Below are 19,660 nucleotides of genomic sequence, written 5' to 3' on the forward strand. Positions count from 1 at the left end.
CCGTCGGGTCCGATCACCGGAAAGTAAGACCGAATCCGTGATTCTCATCACGCGAGCTTCGATTCGGTATATAACTCGTAAATTCTAGATATCGTTTGTGTTTTGACCCCCCGGGTACCGGGTATTATTTACCCGAATAAAATATTAATTTATTTGACTGTCTGTGAATTTTGTTCTAGGAGCACCGGTGAGTCGTAGAATTGATCCCGTAGTGGATCATGGGTTAATTGCGTGCTCCAGGTGAGTGACCCACCTTTAATTTAATTTTGGGAAATTTAATTGGTGAATATATTATGTGTGATTTAAATATTTGGAATTTAATTTTTATGTGCCAAATATTTATTTGATTTATTGTGGAAATTATTGTGAATTTATCGGATTTAAGATAATGTGCATTTCACCAATTTATGCCATGTGGAATTATTTTATGGTTTTGAGGATTTTGAAATTGGTGTGGTTTTAATGGTAAATTGGGCACGATTTGATTTTCAAATATTTCAAGGAAAATATTTGGTTATGTTGGTGATTAAAATTTTTATGAAATATGCCCATAAAATATTATGGGATTTGATTATGATATTTCGAGAAATTATTTATGCTTGGAAAAAAATGTGGATATTTGAATTGATGGATTTGGGAGTTGGTGGATTTGAAAATCATGGGATTTATGGTATTAATTATAAGGAAATTGTGGAGAATTTCCCGGTTCAAGCGGATGGATTATGCCCGATATGTTTATGAAAAATGTGAAATTTGTTTTATAATTTAAATTGTGGATTTTATGATTTTTAGATGCACCGCGCACGTACTGGTGTTCTGATTATGTGATATGGTATATGTGATATGGATATTGTGCACACGGATATGATTAGCGCGCAGGTGGGTGTGAGTAGCGCGCGGTTGATATTATGAGGGTGTCCTGTGGATGCCATCGGAGAGGGTGGCCACCCCTTTGGCGGGACACCGGGTTAGCAATGGCGCGATGGGACGCCACGCGACCGTATGCGGTTTCTCTCTATAACCTCTCTGCAGCGATTACCTCGGGACGTTGGGTACTACGGCGCCACCGGTATATAGTGGGTGCATCAAATGATTTTCGAATCGTGTTTTAAAAATAAAATGTTTGGAAAGCGTATTGGAAAAATAAAATTAATTATTCTTGTTCGGATATTTATTTGATGTCTTGGTTTCGGGAATATGAATAAAGGGTTTTGTGAAAATGTTTTAAAAGGGGAACCTTTCCAACCGAGAGAATTGTAAGGGTTTTGAGAGAAATTATTATTTCCAAATAATTATTATTTATACTTATTCTTTGTGATATTATATGGTATAGTAGTAGGGTCGCTCACTGAGATGATTAGCATCTCACACTCTTAAATTCCGTTCCTCTAGGTACCAGATTGTCGGTGTTCATCCAGAGCGGACTTGATCTTCATCGCTGTTTTACTTCGTAAAGTACCCTGTTCTTCTTTATTGCAGTTGTACTATTTCTTTCACTCTTGTTGTATTTATCTTGCACTGGATTACTGTATTTTTGTTTTGAAGTGCTGAAATTTGTGGAACCAATTTGTAGTTTGTGGGAGGAATAAGGGGATATTTTTGAAGTGTGTTTTCAGTGCAGGTAAATTTGTGGTAAGTAAATCCCTTAGGGGAGGTGCTGCCGGATTTTCCGTTGGAAGGTTCGGTGGTATTTCCCTGGGATCAGGGCTGTTTAGGGTTCCGGAGGAGGAATTCTGGACGGGTCCTGACATATATTCACCGTATATTATACTATTCATGTAAAATATATATATAATGAAAAGAGAGAGAGAGAGAGAGAGAGAGAGAGAGAGAGAGATGGAGAGCAAATTTCTCTTGAGAAAAAAAATATATAGTTGAGTGCTACATATTTCTTTAAACAGACTGCTTGACACCTTCAATCTAATTAAGCATTTTACATGAACACCAAAGTGCCATAATTTTCCATTCTATTTAACGCCAGCTGCTATACCCACCACCTTCTATTAAAGTATAGGGAAAATTCCATCTATCTTGACTGAAGATTAGTGAAAATTTATTAAGACCTATAAGGTTTGGATAATTAATTATCACTTATCACCCCTATTGTCACAGTACTGGTACGTCCTATGAAATTCCAATTTTATCCTTTTGTAATTTGTATAGGATGATCCTTTAAAATTTGAATTAATTATAATTTAATTTTTTAAATTTTAAAAATTATTATTAGTATTTTTAAAAGGATTTTGATAATATTATTTAAAAAAGTATAAATGAAATAATAAAATAACTTTTTATATAAAAAATTAAATTATATGTAAATTTTAAAGAAGCGGATAAAATTAACTGGTGAATCTTTCACATGGTAGCATTTTTCAATAAATTAGGGTGGAAAATTTACAAATTTAGACATTAATAGCCCCTAGCACTAACGGCAATCACTATATTTACCACTTAGCAGTGACTACTGGCATGGCATATTACTTGGCAATAAATAATACATTTCTCTGAATCAGCTTAATTATCCCCTCTGGAGTGAAAATGGCGTCTCCTCCTCAAACCTCTGAGAAAATGGGCTTTGTGCTGAAACGCTGCGTTCCAGAACTGGTTGTTCCTGCAAAGCCGACACTTCATGAAGTGAAGAAACTATCTGACATAGATGACCAAAGAGGATTGAAAGCGTATTATCCTGGAATCTTGTTTTACAGAAAGAAACATAAAACCCCATCATCAATGGAAGAAGGGAAAGACCCAGTGAAGGTGATAAGGGAAGCACTTGGTAGGGCTCTGGTGTACTATTACCCTTTAGCTGCTAGACTCGAAGAGGGGCTTGATGGGGAACTTTAGGTTGATTGCAATGGTGATTAAGACTGATGCAGATGCCAGTTTTGAACAACTTGGTTATCCAATTAAACCACCATTTCCATATACAGATGAGGTTCTCTACAAAGTTCCAGCTTCTGCAGCTATTCTTGGCCGTCCTTTTTGTTGATCAGGTAATTATAATTTGCCTGGTTTAGGATTCTTTTGTTATTGATGAATTTTTTCAAAATAAAAATTTCCGTTGCCGGGACTTGAACCCGGGTCTCTCGGGTGAGAGCCGAGTATCCTAACCAACAAGACTACAACGGATTGGTGAATGTACTTCACAAATTTTTTTTAAAATTGGTTTATACATGCGTACAAAATCATAATATAAAAAATCATAATTAAAAAAAATAAAACAAAAAACAATAACAAAAACAAAAACTTGTCCCTTCAGAGACAATCTAGTGGTAATTGGAATCCTCTTTAGTCATACCCTATATACATATATATATATAGTGTCTATAACTTTTCATTATTTATTCACCATTCAGTACAGTCACTGTTTGAAAGGTTATTATCACTCAGACATGCTATGCCCTAGAATTGTATATATGTGTGGCTTTAGGACTTTTTTTGGTAAATTGGTGGGCTTTATGATTTTAAAAGCAATTTGATTAACATTATATATATATATATATACACACACACATATATATAAGATTAGCAGACTAGTTAATCATTTCAAACAATTTAGAATTGGTACAATAAAATAAAAAAAAAAGCTATATTTAAAAAGGAACATCTAGATGTTTGTGTGTTTTTTTAATTTCAATTTTATTTATTTTCTTAGTTACATAGTTTTATGTTTGATTTTCTCTTTGTTGTTGTTGTTGTTATTGTTGTTTTTGTTTTTATAATGACACACACTCGATCATTCATGCATTTACTCCCTTATCTTGTAAGTATGTGTGTAAACATGTAGGTGACTCGTTTGAGATGTAGAAGTTTCATTTTGGCAATGAACTTTATTCATGCAATATTCGATGGGTATGGGTTATGGCAGTTTATGAACACAGTGGGAGAGACGGCATAAGGTGCACAAAACCCATCTATTGCACCTGTTTGGCAAAGGGAATTGTTATATGCCAGAAATCCACCGAGAGTAATTCATATCCACCATGAATTCATACAAGAAAATACTGATGGTGATGATCAGCCAAACTTTCATCAACAAATTTTGGGTCCGGAGATGTAGATTTTGGGTGGGGATTGCCAGAATATGCTGGACCTCCCACGACTGACCCTCTTGTAAGCTTCTTTGTGAGGTACAAAAATAAAATGGAGGATGGTGTCTTGATGGTGATATGTCTGCCATTGTTGGTCGTGGAGAGGTTTCAACAAGAGCTTAATAAAATGACCAAGTGTGGCCTAATTCCTATGTAATAATATTGATTGAACATGCTTAGATAATTAAGTATATAATTACTCTAATGAGTCAAGCATATCTTCATTACCATGTATGTGTTAATGAATGATTTTTTGTTATAGTTCTTCTAATTAACTTTTGGTGAAATTCAAGTTTAAGCCCCTTGATCCCTTTCTTGTGCTATAAGATTTTGCAATAGAGGCTCTCCTCAATAATTCAAATACAATGAGTACTATTATTGGTGATTCTATAATATATATATACATATATATAGCTACATTCTAATTTCTCTTAACATAAGTAGCAAATTAATGATAGTATTCGTTAAATTAATAATATAACCTACAATTTCTCTACGTATATCAAACAGCACTTTCTTTCTCATTCCCATGCTTATTTCTCGACGCTAGCTCCATACCATTAACAACAGTGGCCGAACCAGAACCTTTATACTTGTACCACTTTGAACACACCAAAAAATAAGCCAAATTGACAACCTCAAGGGCACCAATCAAGTAATAAAAGCAATCCAATCTCCCCTGGTTCAGATCCTCTGGCAACCAGTTTGTCCTTCCATGACTACCTTGTGTTGCTGTATGCACTATAGATATCAAGAAACTACTCAAATAGCTAGAAACCGCCATGCCACAGAAGAAGAGAGCACCAGCAACACTTCTCATATTCTCAGGAAACTGTTTGTAGTAGAACTCAACTTGTCCAATGGCAGTGAAAGCCTCAGCGAAACCAGCAATTGCTAGCTGAGGTATCAACCACAAAGCTGACATGGAAGAAACAGCTCCTTTCCTCGGAACAACACCGAGTGTCGGCTTCGAATGTGCTATGGATCTCCGACGATCTTCCACCAATGCAGAGACCAGCATGCAGAGAATGGTTAGGAATATTCCAAAACCAACTCTCTGGAGCAGAGTGATTCCTCCCTGTTTTCCTCTGAGCTTTTTGACAGAGGGTACCACAATTCGGTCGTAGATTGGGATCCAGATTGTCATGCTGAGCATCAAGAAGACGTAGTATGAAGCAGCTGGGATTTTGAAGCTGCTTTTTCCGACTCGCCGGTCGGATTGAACAGCTTGGAAGACGGAGTAGGTGTGCTGTTGGACAATGGCAATGTGGTAAATAACAGCCGAAACCCATATCGGCAATACTCTTACCACGCATTTCACTTCTTCCACTTGCTGCATACTGCAGAGTCTCCACGGATTCGCTGCTGAACCGTCCTCGTTAATTTTGTCTTCCGGTGTCAAAATCGCCGCTTTATCCAAAAATCTGGTTACAACAAATTGTCACAGTTTAAACAAACTTGTTTTTCACATCATAAGTGGTGAAAATTCTCTGTTTTAACCAATTATATACTGCCACATCCTTCGTAAATATTCGTATTTTATTGTGAATAGCAATCACAAATGGTAGAATCATACATTGATTAATTGAATTGAATTAATTATCTTTAAAATCTTTTGTTGATTAAACTATTTGATATTATCTACGGTCAAGCATAGACACCCATGGGAAAAAAAAAACCAGAGAATCTAAGTTCTTCCAAGGATAATGCGTTTGTGCAACAAATGGAAGTCATGCATATGAATTTTGACAAATAGTAGAGCTTTAAGCCATTTGAAAAACTAGTAAATTAGGGCACTTAAAATGGAAAGCAATACCTGAATTGGTGTGTATAAGGAAGCCTGGAATTGATAGAATTTGAAGAAGTAAAAGCAAAAAGTGAAATCCGTGGTTGTTCTGGTAGCTTCAATTTCCTTTTCTTAATAGAAACCACAATAACCTGTGCTAAACTGGTAATTGGACTGCCATTGGCTTTCACTTTTACAAATATTTTCAAACCCATGAAGAAAAGTGCACAGGATATGAACATAAGGATAGCAGGAATAGCCAAACCCAAAGCCCAGCTTACATTTGACTGGACATAGACTATGAGAGTCAATGAAATCATTTGGGCCACGGTGAATGTGAAAAAGTACCAATTAAAGAAGCTTTCAATTCCTCTCTTTCCTGATTCAGTTTTTGGGTTAAATTGGTCAGCTCCAAATGCCAAATTACATGGTCTAATTCCTGCAGCTCCTACTATTAGAAATCCAAAACCAGTTAGCAAAAATGCCATTTGACCCGCTGTTGGTCCTCTGCATGTTTCTTTTTCTCCGCAATCAGGAGGATGTAACTTTTTGATTACTGCGGTTAGATCTATTACCAGTAGACCCTTTACAAAATTAAATGGGAAAAAAAAAAAAAGAATTGGTCAAATCGTTAACATAATGAGTAAAACTTGGTCAATTTTTGTGTTATGGAAAAGCTTGACAAAATTGGTTAGGAAAATTTCAGTAATACCAGTAGAGAAGCAAGAGAAGCAAAACCCAAAGTTTTGCAGCGGCCAAAATAAGTGTCACTAAGGTAAGCTCCAATCAAGGTAGCTAAGTTTGTTGTACCATTGAAGATGTTGAGGATATTTGCAGCTGTTATGCTTTTCATGTTGAATACTGTAGTTAGATAGATCAAGAGGTTTGACAATGTTCCAATCGCTCCTAGCTTCTCAAAAGTTTCATTTCCTAAAAAACAAATATATATATATATATATATATATATTAAAAATTCAAAAAACAAAACAGAAAACAAAAACAGAAACCGAAGCAGAAGCAGAAACAGAAACAGAAACAGAATTTGTTACCTATAACAAAAGGCATGGCTTTCCATCCTCTGTAGTTAATCTCTGCAGGTTCATGTTGATTATGAGTCTCATTCTTTTCCGATATTGTTTCTTTCATATTTTTATTTTCCATTTTTTTTTCTTTTTCTCTTTCTCTTTGTCTCTCACTTTCTCTCTCTGGCCAGAAAAGTCTGAAAGTGGGTAATAGATAGGTCTATCACTGAGAGACAAACATTTATAGTCTCCTGTCATATGACTACCAAGATGATCCTGACCAAGAGTAGGACTTTTCTATATGCCTTCTTGATGTGCTTTAATGACTGAATCATGCCACATGTTGTGAAATTGGAATATCAAATTCTGAGGGTAATTATTTATCCAAAAATTCTGAGGCTAATTAATTTTTCTGAGGTCCACTTATTTTAGTTGGACCGCTAGTTGTGATTTTGCTTTCCTGATTGTGCATATATTGCCAAACAACCCACTATGATTTCAGAAAGAAGAACAGCTGTAAACCCAAAAAGCAGATTCACTGTCAGTACTAAAGATATTATTACTTTTATATATTTTGTTAATGCATTGTTTTTTTTTTTTTTTTTTGGGCCAAAAATTTTGCTAATGCATTGTTGGAGTACACTATCTATTACATTGCTTATATAATTCTTCACTGATAATAATAATTTTTTGTTGCCTTTTTTTTTTTTTGGCCCTTTTTATTTTTAAGTCTTTGTAAGTGTTTGGCCTGTGAAGTAGATGGCCAAAACATAAAAGTTTCAGAAAATATTTAATATATAAATATGATTTTCTCTAAATGGCATATCCAGCATATCCCATAAAAGTTAGTGAAGCAAACAAGTGATGATTCACATTTAATTTCTATGGACGAATCAATGAGTCTTATATAAAAAATTAGATAAAGTTTATAAAAGCAAAAAACATAAAGTTGAAAATGTAGTAAAGCTTATGACATCAAAGTATATTTTCTAATTATATTAGTCCCTAGTTCAGTATACGAGATATACAAATTAAGTAGCTCTACGAATTAACAACATTGTCAACTATTATAAAAGGCACACAAAAATCAACAATTAATCAAACTGGTTATTCAACCAAAATCTACATATATTTTCCTTTAATCATTATATGAGATGGAGGAGTAGTAATTTAAATCTATCCATATATATATATATAATTAACTAAAATTATTGAATCAAAGAATAAAATAGCAGCTTTTTTCAAAAAAAGAAAAAAAAAATGTACGATCACATACTTATGTTAAAATAAGATTATAAAGTTCTCAATTTTCCACGTTTTCTGTTCATCAACCGTAAAGAAAACAATATTATAATAAATAAAAAATTAACCTTAATTCCTTACAAAACTCGCAACCCCAAATTTCGCGAAGATACAAAACATTGATAGTGGGAAAAGAAAAGAAAAGAAAAAAAGAATTGTGAATAAAGATGTTCATTTACCAATTGTTGGTTCTCATCATAAGCAGAGACACATTCTTATTGCTTCTCTAAATCTAGAAGTGAGAGAATTGAAGAGAAGAGAGAGAGCTTCACATGTGCAATATTTTCTTGGCCTTCGTTGAATATGTAAAGCATAAAATTGACAAACCCCAGAATCAAAATCATGCTTAATTAGCATGAACTAATTGGAGATCCATAAATTTAGAATAAACCCATATGCATGTATATGTATGCAGTAGCTTGGAATGTTCGATAATGGCTTAATTACACCTAATCTCTCTCAAACGCCTTATTGCATGCACTGCTTCAATGGCTGCATGTTACATATGTTTCACTTTCTACTTAATTTAATGTAATAAAGGTTAATTTAACTGTCTCTTCATTTGATTTTGGTAATTCATTTATTAATATTGATTGTAGTTTACTTTTATTTTATTTTGCTGAAAGTAGTTTACTTTTATTTTTGGTCCATTCAATCTTCTAAAATGTCATTAATTGTTGACTGTTGGGGCAGATAAAGACATAAATAATTCACTTTGATTGATGAGTATAGATGGAAAATTGGGTTATTTTTAGGTGCTTTCCTTCCATTAACTTAGACCTTTCTTGTAATCATAAAAAAAAAAAAAAAAAAAAAAGAACCCTGACCTTTCTCATTTCCAATATTCTCTGGTAAACAGACCCTCTTAACTAAAAAGAGAAATATGTGTTGCCAACACAATTTGTGTTGTAGTACACATGGTATAATTTCATTCATTTGAAGACCGACAAATGTAATGATTCTAGCAAATATAAACATGCCATGTGGATTTTTGAAAAGTCTATTCAATTATTGGATATTAGAAAACAAGTCTAAAAGACTACAAAAAGGGCCAAAAATAAAAAAAGGAGGAGTAGTGTAGTCTTTTAGAATAATAAAAGTTTGAGAGAAAATTACAAAGAGATATTTCTTATGGACTATTGAATATTAGGATTAAGTAGTAGTCATTTCCTAATTGAAGCCACGTATACATAGATTGGTGAGGTCGGATCCAGAAATCTAAACAACATGAGGCCAATATGAAAAAGCAAATTTTAGCCAGTCACGCTTATATGAATATTTTTCTAATGGAGCGGATTTGAGTACATATTAACTCTAATAGATACAAAAATTAGAAGAAGGAGACTATATTCCACCCCATCAAATTTACATCTTAAAATACATAGCTACAATATTTATTACCTACGAAATTAAATATCATATTTTATTTTTATCTTCATGATAAATTTGTGCTTTAAATGGCTAAACATTCTGTATTAAAAAAAATGGCTAAACATTTTAACTAAAAAAATCAAAATATTGAATTAAAGTTTGAAGTTATTTTTTGGAGGGCCAAATACATTTTTTTTTTGTTTACAAGAATTATAATATATTTAGGATAAATACAACATATATACAGAAAATTAGAATAACTTTGATGGAAAACGCTTTGCCTTAAAAAAAACTATGAGTAAGCCCTTTTTTTTTTATAATAAAATTATGAGTGAGTTCATAACTAGATATATGAGAGTGAAAATGAGAATTCAAAAATTTGAAATCAGGTAGCGGCAATTACCATCTAATTAATCGTCTACTTACTAATTATTAGACAGATTACATGAGGTTGGCTACTAGATGGATTTGTATAGTACAAAAAGTAGCATTTATAAATTGCATGATGAAAATAGCAGCCAAACAACCATCATTATTATTAGACAAATAATTAGGTATATATCAGAAACAGTTATGGGAAATTACCTCAGCCATCATAGAGAGCGAGCCTCAAAATAAAAGTTTTGCAAAAGTTGCAAACCGAATTGAAATTTGATGGGAAAAAAAGAATGAAAGTTATACTTTTGAAGTTTGTTTTCTAGTTTTATAAGTAAATATGTAATAGTAAACTAATTTGAAAAAGCATTAAAAAGACAACCAAAAATTGTTATGATAAAAAAGATATGTATTAACGCACTACTTCACTTTAAAGTTGGTGTGGCATGGCTTGTGCATGTCATTATCTCCGATTTATTATTATTATCTTCTTTATTATTTATTATTATTATTATTTTAAATTCATTCTACATATATATATATATATATATATATATATTTGAAATTCAACCCTACCAAAATTGTCATAATTGTCATTATATATTGTATATATATTGTCACTGTATATATATATATATATATATATTGTATATTCATTCCTAGTTGTTCTCTCCCTCTCTTTCTTTCCCCTTGAATATATCTGTCTAAAATGTGTATCCCAAGAGGTTTTTAAGACTATATTTTTCATGTCAACATCAAAACGGCACTCATAAAAAGGATAATAATATCATAAGGCATTGGATTGATGGAAAAACCATATTTATTGTCTCGTATTATTTTATTTTAATTATAAATGAACTTGTGCATTTATTCTTCATCTAATTATAATTTTTGGCTTAATTTTATACCAAACGTTAAAAATTTTCCAAGAAAAAAATTGTGAGAGTATTCTATGTGAAAAATTAAAAATACACAATGGAAGAGGCACAAAAATTCTATCTTTTAGGATTTATTTTTATTGGGGATTCAAATTTTCAATCTTTATTACAGGAATTAGTGGTTTAATTTGTCAACTAGACTGTTCCCAAAAGAACTAATTTGTAAGATTATTGGTAAGTAAATATTAAGTGCTTCCTTATGCTCAATTTTTGAACCATATTATGTGTTATTATTATTACTATTATTTGATTCACTTTTAATGCATTAATCTTTTTGTTTATTTTTAAATGAATTAAATATGTCCAACCCAAAACAGGTGAGTTGGGCTCCGGACTGGGCCGCCGAATAGAAAATAGACGGCTCAAGTCCATGAAGAGCGACGTCGTCGTTTCAGTGGAAAGAGTGGTTACACATTTTGTAATGAAGAATGAACGGCCCAGATTCAAAATCTCCGATCCCCCTTCTCCTTTATAAAGCTTATGTTCCAAAACCCTAGCACCGTTTTGTGCGAACCGAAAACCTCTCTCAGTCCCTGCGCACAGACAATGGGTAAGTTAGAGCTCCATTTTCAATATGCGAATCATCGTCCTTTCTTTTAATCCCAACTATTGCTTTTCTGTTTAGATCTAAGGATTGATGAAAGCTGTGATTTGTTTCTGTTCAAGCACTTGTATGTATATATATATATATGCTGTGATTCTGTGAATATTTTCAGTAGCTTGTATGTCTTTTCGCTGTGAAACCAAATGAAAATAGTTGGAAATAGATTCCTGATGTTTGTATATTCATATATATATATATATATATATATGTATATATTCATAATATTATTTTATTCGTTTCTTCTTCTTTTTTATTTTTATTTTTTTATTTGTTCAAATTTTAATGCAAATCGATAAGATTTTCAGGGTAAACGGAAAAAAAAAAGTAAGCATTTTAGTTTTGTTTCTTTGGGCGAGGAGTTGATTGAAAACAAAAATTGCATTTAGAAGAAAATGGGAGTGGAAAATGTGGTTTCCATGACATAAATTAGTGCATTAAAAAAATCGATGAAGGACCTTTAGACTACTTAGTAGTTGGGTTTAGTTTTTACAATTATTTCATTGCACAGTACTCGTTTTTATGCTAGACCTAACTTGGTGTGATAGAACTTCATTATGGTCGACTCTGATGGTAGTAGGGTACTGTTTGCTTCTGATGAAAATAGGTGTAAATGTTGTTCTGTTATGCTTATTTTATTGTATTTTTTTCAATTATTTTTGAAAATAGGGGCCTACAAGTATGTGTCTGAGCTATGGAGGAAGAAGCAGTCGGACGTCATGAGGTTCCTGCAGAGGGTGAGGTGTTGGGAGTACCGCCAGCATCCTTCCATCGTTCGAGTTACAAGGCCCACACGGCCCGACAAGGCTCGCCGTTTGGGTTACAAGGCTAAGCAGGTATTGGGGGAACATTCACCAGTTTAATAAATCTAATCCAATATTGCTCATATTTTGATCATGTGTTATTCTACTTGTAATTGGTAGCTTCTGCTAGGTTGTCTAGTTTTTGTTTAGTTGTGGCAATGCGTATTGTGTTGATGAGTGATTGATCTTGTGGCCTGCCTGCAAAGAAACATGTTATGCATTATGTGACATCGTCTAAAATTTGCGATTGCCTTTTATTGTGAGAATTAGTTCTGTAAAAAATAATTTCGTTTTTCCTGTACACTTCAAGTGATTCTGTTGGCAGGTCACTAAAAGTAAGGCATGATTGTTTTCTGTGAGTTGCTGATATCAAATCTTTGCACAGTTTATGGAATTAAGCGTGCAATTCATTTTGCATTTGTGGTCCCTCTACATGGAAAATTCGACCCTTTTCTGCTTTGTAGACCTGCATGACTAAGCTGCAAATGTGTTGTGTTTATGTAGTTATGGTGGGGCTTAAACAGGTAAAGTTATAGCTGGTTAAACGGCACCGTGACTCCTATGCATTGCTCCTGAGGAGTTTGTTTAGGTATAATGATTGGATGCTTCCCGATACCAGCTACATTAAACCAAAGAGTCGATCTCTGACCAAGCGAGTTTACTTTACTGATTCTCGTTTATGTCTCGATCTGACACAATTTTCATTTTTATCATTTGATGGTGAATTTATATTTTGTTAATGATTTGGTTTGGTTTTTAGTGGGTTTTGTACATAGTTGTATCATCTGGATATCTGTCCTTGTAGTAACTTCTAATTTATTATTATTTTTTTGTTATGTTCTCACAGGGTTATGTAGTTTATCGTGTGCGTGTCAGGCGCGGTGGTAGAAAGAGACCAGTTCCTAAGGGAATTGTTTATGGAAAGCCTACCAACCAGGGTGTCACTCAACTGAAATTTCAACGCAGCAAGAGGTCAGTTGCTGAGGAACGTGCTGGTCGGAAGCTAGGAGGTCTCAGGGTGCTCAATTCCTACTGGCTTAATGAGGTTTGTGTGAAATTTTTTTTTTTATCTACACTTAGTTGTGCGTATTTCTTTAGTTTCAATGGGCTGTCCTCATATGTATAGCAATTTGTTGATGTAGGATTCAACTTACAAGTATTTTGAGGTAATACTTGTTGATGTTGCCCATAATGCCATCCGGAATGACCCAAGAATCAACTGGCTGGCTAACCCTGTTCACAAGCATAGGGAGCTTCGTGGTCTTACGTCTGCTGGCAAGAAATACAGGGGACTGCGTGGAAAGGGACACTTGCACCACAAGGCAAGACCTTCCCGCAGGGCTACCTGGAAGAGAAACAACACCCTCTCCCTTCGTCGCTATCGTTGATTTTTCTTTGTGTCGTTGTGTGTTACGTCTTTTGGTTTTTTTTCTAGATATTGTCTGGAGGAGATTAAAGTTAATTTTGGTTTTGAAGTTTTGATTTAGATGAATTATGTTATCTAATTATCCAGTTAAGAGACTTGAGAATACATTTGTTTCACGACTCACCCCTGCGGTGAATGGCATATCATGTTCATGTCTTATTTTGCTATTTTGTTTAGGCACTAGTTTTAATGGTGATATAGTTGAATGCTGGCATTTTGGTAACGTTAATTACGTGTCCTTGGTATCTTGAACAACTTCATATTAGATAGGCTAAATATATATCATATCGAAACAGATGGTCGAGTTGTAAAATGGATCAAACCAATATAAACTATGTCTAACATGGTCAAAAGACCCAAACAAAACTATCATTAATTTTTTTATACACATGCTAATGATATTTCCTAAGGTGTTCATGCTATTATTTGAGCTTTATATGGCTCAGAAAATATGAGTCTTTATATGTTGACTAATATCTTCTAATTATAATTTGTGCACTAAACATGATGTTTTCCAGATTGCATATTTTTCATGTCAACTTCAACGGTACTGCTGTCACTTTGCTTGTACTTATACCACTTTGCAAATGCAATAAAACACCCTAAGTTTATGACCTCCAGTGCGGCAACCAAGTAATAAAAATAATCCAACTTCCCCTTGTTAAGATCTTCAGGCAACCAATCCCCCATTGCAGACCTAGTTGTGAAATGGTGAACTATGGAGATCAGAAAACCACTGAAATAGCTCGCCCCGGCGAATCCAACGAACAAGAATGAAGCGCCAACACTTCTCATGTTTTCGGGAAATTGCTTGTAGTAGAATTCAACATTGCCAATGACAGTAAATGCTTCAGAAAATCCTATCAATGTCAACTGAGGAACCAACCAGAAACCTGAAAGAGAAGAAATTGCTCCTCTCTTTTCTTCGAAACCTACAGGACTGCGAATTGCAAAAGTTCTTCTCCTCTCTTCAACTATGGCAGATACAAGCATTGTTATTATAGAAAGAATCAATCCAAAACCCATCCTCTGGAGAAGTGTTATACCACCTTCTTTTCCGGTGATTCTCCGGAGTGCCGGGACTACTATTTGGTCATAAATTGGTATCCAAATAGTGAGGCCAATCATTGTGAAGATTGAGTAAGTGGCAGCTGGGATTTTGAAGTTGGTATTGCCAAGGCGTCTATCTGATTGAAGAGCTTGGAAGACTACATAAGTTTGCTGTTGGGTAGTGGCAACATAGTAAATAAGAGCTGAAATCCAAATGGGAATCACTCTAACCAAACACTTTACTTCCTCTACTTGTTGCATGCTACATAGTCTCCATGGATTGGCTGCTGAGCCATCAGGATTGATTTTGTCTTCTGGGTCAATGATTGCTGCTTTGTCAAGAAATCTGCAAGAATGATATCGGTTTAATTTGGTTGTATCTGAATCAATATTTAAATTTAAATTTATTAATAGATATCCAAAACCTGACAAACAAACTTAATTAGTCTTAGTATCATTGTCATTGAAAAATGGACTGTGACGTGATATGTATTATTGATTGACCATATATATAATATATATGCATGCCAATCAGTAGAGTTTCCATCATACTGGACCAAGTTCTTGGCATTTTAGTCAAAGAGTACATTGGCGAGAATTGTTTCGTCACTGGGTAAAAGATTTTATTTAGATTCTTAAACTATTCATATGTTTGAAAAATGAAAAAAGTTAAATAAAAAATTCATAGTTGGATTGCAACCAAAATGGCCAGTTCCTATGACCCTACGATCTGTACTTGCTTTAAGTAAAACAGTGTAATATTTTTCAGAAGCATATACTTATGCCAATATTCTTCAGAAGCATATACTTATGCTATGTTTGGCAGGAAGGAAGAGTGGAAATAAGAAAAGGGGACGAAAGAAAAATGGAAGAGTGAGAGTCATTTGCTTGTTTGTTAGGGCATGAAAGAGGGAGGAATAGAAAATGACATCTTCCCAAACATTTGGTGGTTAACAAAATAAGTGTTAACTACCCTTAAACCTCTTTCAACTTTTGTTATGATTATTTTAACTAATGAATAAATATGAATTTAGCATCAGAACTTTTTTTTTTTTTTTGGTCCTTTTATATTTTCATCCCATTGCCTTATACATTCTTTTTATTTTTCATCTTCCTAATTTATTTATCTTCTTTTCACTTTTTTATGTAATAAAGGTTAAATGTGAATCAGTTAATTAGATAAAAAGGAATTAATATAGTGTTACCGGTTTTTTTTTTTTTTTAATAAATAATAATCAATGATATTATGGCACTTTGTTTAAAAATATTAATAAGGAAATAAAACAAATTAAGTGAAATATAAAAACTGTTGCTTTTCTGTTCTATTTTTCCTATCTATATCCCTGTTTAGCAATGATATTATGACACCTTATTTAAAAATATTAACAAAGAAATAAAACAAATTAAGTGAAATTAAAAAAAAAAAATGCTTTTAAAGGTAAAGTGACTTTCTATCGTTAGTTAAAAAGAAATGAAAACATAAAATTAGAAATAAAAGATCTCTATCTAAAAGGAGACACTAAAACAAAAGGTCAAAATTAACCATCAAACACTAACTGGAGAACAACATAAACCATTCTAATTCAGTCAAATTAAATTACCTGAACTGATCAGTATAAGCCAGATTGGAATTGATAGATAGTGTTTTCTTATGGTTAAAAAGAGACAACCATGGCTGCTCAGGCAATTCCAACCTTCTCTTCTTGATTGCAGCCACTATGACCCTCACTGCACCAGTCAAAGCACTACCATCTGGCTTAACTTTCACATAAATTCTTGATCCCATAAAGAATACGATACATGATAAGAACATCAGGATTGCCGGAATTGCTAATCCCCAAGCCCAGCTCACATCAGATTGAACATAAACAATCACGGTCAGTGACACCATCATTGCAAATGTGAATGTGAAGTAATACCAGTTGAAGAAGCTGTTGATCCCTCTCTTCCCCGATTCTGTGTTTGGATTGAATTGGTCTGCTCCGAAGGCTAAGTTGCACGGTCTGATTCCGCCTGCTCCCACGACTAGAAATCCGAGCCCGCATAGGAGGAATGCTGTTTGCCATGGTGTTGGTCCCGGACATGTTTTGGTGTTGTTGTCATCTGTTTCACAGTTTGGAGGATGTAGTTTTGGTATTGCTGCTGTTAGTGTTAGTACCAGCATTCCCTAACAGAGAGAAACCATTCATTAGAAAAAAACATAAAATAAAATAAAAATGGCAGAAATATATTGAATATATATATATATATACATATATATATATATGTTTTTATGTAACACATTAAATTGTGAAATTGGGATATTAATCTAATCCTAATCCTTGGTACAATTTTGACATTGTCGGTTGGCAGTTCACGAAACTTTTCTTTAAGATTGATACCTTTTTAGTTTGGATCTTTTGTTCACTAAGAAAAGTTTTTATATATACAAAAAAGAATCTTTTGTCATATTTCATGGAAAATGGAGCATATGCATTAATTTCCTTTTCATTTCTATACTATATTTTTGTTTTCCTTAAGGAAATTTTTGTCCTTTTCTTTTGTGGAATTTTCGAAACTCCTACACAGCATTGACAAGATATTATTTGTGGAAATCCAATTCTATTAATTGTAGTATATATATACATGCATATTGATGAGATTAATTAATTTAACGTATTTGGAGGAAAAGAAAAATTAAGCTAATATTATTAATTAGTAAGTACCAAGAAAGAAGCCACAGAAGCAAATCCCAAAGTCTTGTAGCGGCCAAAATAAGTATCACAGAGAAAAGCTCCAATAAGAGTAGCAAAATTTGTTGTACCATTGAAGATGTTGATCAAAGTTGTAGCTGTAATACTTTTCATGTTGAATACGGTAGTCAAATACACCAAGAAATTGTTTAGGGTTCCAGTAGTCCCTAGCTTCTCAAAAGTCTCATTCCCTGCAATCCATTAGCACACGTTAGAAAGAAACGAAAAGAAAAGAAAAGAAAAAAAACTATATAATCACCTATAACAAGAGGCATGGCTTTGACCCCTCTGTATTGAACCACTTCAGGTTCCTGATCAGTTGGCACAGCATTCTCTTTGTTATCCATGGCTTATTTGGTTTGGATCTTCTCTTCCAAGTTTTTGTTATACCTAATTGCTTATATATATATATATATATATATATAGTTGAGAAGGGCTAGATATTGGAAGTGGTTAAGCAAGTTGGCTTACTTTATATAAGCATTCCGAATAGGATCAAACTCATGATTTTGTCTCTATTAATATTAGTACGCAATTTATGTAATTATTGCCTTCGAGTAACAATATCCTGTTCCATGAATGGTGAAGCCAGTAGTCGTCAATCTTGACTGGTGTAGTAGTATCTATTGAGGATTTAATAATCAAATCTAGAAAATGACTCATAGTACTAGTACTATTACTAATCAAATTGGTCACTTAAAAATACATTAATATCAAATTAACATGTAGATATGTGATGTTTTGCTTTTATCATGAGCTATACTAATTGCCAATGTGAACATTGTTTTGGGGGGACTTTAATTAATTTTGATGAATGACAGGTACCTCCTAAATAAATTAATAGCAAATTTTGTTTTTGCTGTTTTATTAATCTGAAAATCTAACAGGTTTGTGGATTGCTAGCTATGTCTAGATTCCTTCCTACCACTTGTAAATTTATTATTATGATTTCAATATTTTGAACTCCAATTTTAAAAGGTTGTGTGTAATACATACCACACGATTTGGAACGGGGGATTAATTATAAGCATCTTTCAAAAGAGTAACAATAACTCATTGTGTACTATATGCCACCAACCAAAAAAAAAAAAAAAAAGAAAAAATCTATAATTACCTATTTCATTTTCAGCAATAGTTTGCGTATCCAAATTTAACCCATCATATCTTTCGTACTGGATATCGTAGATTCCTTCTGTGCACATCGACATTAAATTTTTTGCGTTGATTGTTCAAAATTTCAATTTCTAATTAAACGTATGAACAACTCAAAACGATTATTGTAGTTTCAAAATAAGTAGTGGTCAGGAAGAATAGTAGTTCTTCAATTAATAGCACCATTCAACCCAACCATAACAAGTTGCTTTTGGTCCAGCTTTGAGACGCGAAATTGATAACCATTTTTATAATATTTTATATATTCTCTTAAAAGAACACATAATGTATGTAAATATTAATATAATATGGTCCAGCCTTGAGATGTGTGCAGTCAGTGTATGTCTCTATCTTTTGGGTTTGAAAGTCCTCCTTCATGCCAAAGTGTTTTTATGAGATGTATGCATCTTTGTTTGAGGCCAAGGCTTGGAGTTTCGAGTATTTACTCGGCTCCAAAGAAGTGGGCTGACAAGACTCCTTATTGGCCTCTTATGAGAAATGAAAATCAGTGAGACCATTCAGCCATGGAAAGCCGAAAAGGCACAACTCTTTGTCTTTAGTGGAGGTCCCATCATTGAAATGAAAGAGCGGAAAATGATGATTACTTTGGAGAATGGCCATGCACGTGTCATGACTTTTTTAGCATGTGAAATTCTAAGTTAATGACGTAACACGTATTTTGATATTTTCATAAAATAAAAATATATATTATATTTACACACACACACACACACATCTGGTATGTATGATCCCATCAATGTTCATGAGTAAGCGAGTCTAACCATCCAACTCATTCAACTGGGTCTAACCATCTAACGTACTCTTTCAATTGGTTATGACAATATTATGCTTAAAAACTAAACCAAGTTGATTCTGTAGAAGACTAGCTAATACAGCCTAAAATAGAACATGTCAAAATTGGAGGTAACTAAATATCATAAAAGAAAATATTTAATTTCACAGTGTCAAAGCAATTTGTAGACTCAAAAGGACTTTGATTTTCATGTATGA

General features: G+C 33.4%; 3 protein-coding genes, 1 non-coding gene and 1 pseudogene across 4 annotated transcripts; 2 read left to right on the plus strand and 3 right to left on the minus strand.

Annotated features, from left to right (window-relative positions):
* Positions 1 to 2,393: 2,393 nt before the first annotated feature.
* LOC107407450 (methanol O-anthraniloyltransferase-like) lies at positions 2,394 to 3,038 on the plus strand (annotated as a pseudogene).
* An 18-nt stretch (positions 3,039 to 3,056) lies between these two features.
* Positions 3,057 to 3,129, minus strand: TRNAE-CUC (transfer RNA glutamic acid (anticodon CUC)). The gene has a single exon. It is a non-coding gene; the product is annotated as a tRNA-Glu (tRNA).
* A 1,314-nt stretch (positions 3,130 to 4,443) lies between these two features.
* On the minus strand, positions 4,444 to 7,186 carry LOC107407451 (protein NRT1/ PTR FAMILY 2.11). Its single transcript, XM_048474511.2, has 4 exons — positions 6,927 to 7,186; positions 6,590 to 6,807; positions 5,908 to 6,461; positions 4,444 to 5,515 (listed from the first exon to the last, which is right to left on the minus strand). Exons 1-4 carry the CDS (start codon positions 7,036 to 7,038, stop codon positions 4,594 to 4,596), a joined length of 1,806 nt encoding a protein of 601 aa, XP_048330468.2. The 5' UTR covers positions 7,039 to 7,186; the 3' UTR covers positions 4,444 to 4,593.
* Positions 7,187 to 11,298: 4,112 nt separating this feature from the next.
* LOC107415690 (large ribosomal subunit protein eL15) lies at positions 11,299 to 13,874 on the plus strand. The gene is made up of 4 exons (XM_048473900.2): positions 11,299 to 11,435; positions 12,156 to 12,322; positions 13,137 to 13,334; positions 13,432 to 13,874. The coding sequence occupies exons 1-4, from the start codon at positions 11,366 to 11,368 to the stop codon at positions 13,675 to 13,677; spliced, it is 681 nt and encodes a 226-aa protein (XP_048329857.1). The 5' UTR covers positions 11,299 to 11,365; the 3' UTR covers positions 13,678 to 13,874.
* On the minus strand, positions 13,692 to 17,962 carry LOC107415688 (protein NRT1/ PTR FAMILY 2.10). Its single transcript, XM_016024064.4, has 4 exons — positions 17,757 to 17,962; positions 17,471 to 17,688; positions 16,367 to 16,932; positions 13,692 to 15,111 (listed from the first exon to the last, which is right to left on the minus strand). Exons 1-4 carry the CDS (start codon positions 17,842 to 17,844, stop codon positions 14,214 to 14,216), a joined length of 1,770 nt encoding a protein of 589 aa, XP_015879550.3. The 5' UTR covers positions 17,845 to 17,962; the 3' UTR covers positions 13,692 to 14,213.
* Positions 17,963 to 19,660: the final 1,698 nt, after the last annotated feature.

The sequence above is a fragment of the Ziziphus jujuba genome, chromosome 2, assembly GCF_031755915.1.
Source record: "Ziziphus jujuba cultivar Dongzao chromosome 2, ASM3175591v1".
In the NCBI taxonomy this organism is placed as follows: domain Eukaryota; kingdom Viridiplantae; phylum Streptophyta; class Magnoliopsida; order Rosales; family Rhamnaceae; genus Ziziphus; species Ziziphus jujuba.

Coding starts and splice junctions, on each gene's coding strand:
- LOC107415688 (XM_016024064.4), bottom strand. CDS start 17,844: ATGGATAACAAAGAGAATGCTGTGCCAACTGATCAGGAACCTGAAGTG. Junction 17,689..17,756: donor AGCCATGCCTCTTGTTATAG/GTGATTATATAG, acceptor AATGGATTGCAG/GGAATGAGACTTTTGAGAAG. Junction 15,112..16,366: donor GCTTATACTGATCAGTTCAG/GTAATTTAATTT, acceptor TCATTCTTGCAG/ATTTCTTGACAAAGCAGCAA.
- LOC107415690 (XM_048473900.2), top strand. CDS start 11,366: ATGTTCCAAAACCCTAGCACCGTTTTGTGCGAACCGAAAACCTCTCTC. Junction 12,323..13,136: donor TGGGTTACAAGGCTAAGCAG/GTATTGGGGGAA, acceptor ATGTTCTCACAG/GGTTATGTAGTTTATCGTGT. Junction 13,335..13,431: donor ATTCCTACTGGCTTAATGAG/GTTTGTGTGAAA, acceptor TTGTTGATGTAG/GATTCAACTTACAAGTATTT.
- LOC107407451 (XM_048474511.2), bottom strand. CDS start 7,038: ATGGAAAATAAAAATATGAAAGAAACAATATCGGAAAAGAATGAGACT. Junction 6,808..6,926: donor AGCCATGCCTTTTGTTATAG/GTAACAAATTCT, acceptor TTTGTTTTTTAG/GAAATGAAACTTTTGAGAAG. Junction 6,462..6,589: donor CTTCTCTTGCTTCTCTACTG/GTATTACTGAAA, acceptor AATTTTGTAAAG/GGTCTACTGGTAATAGATCT.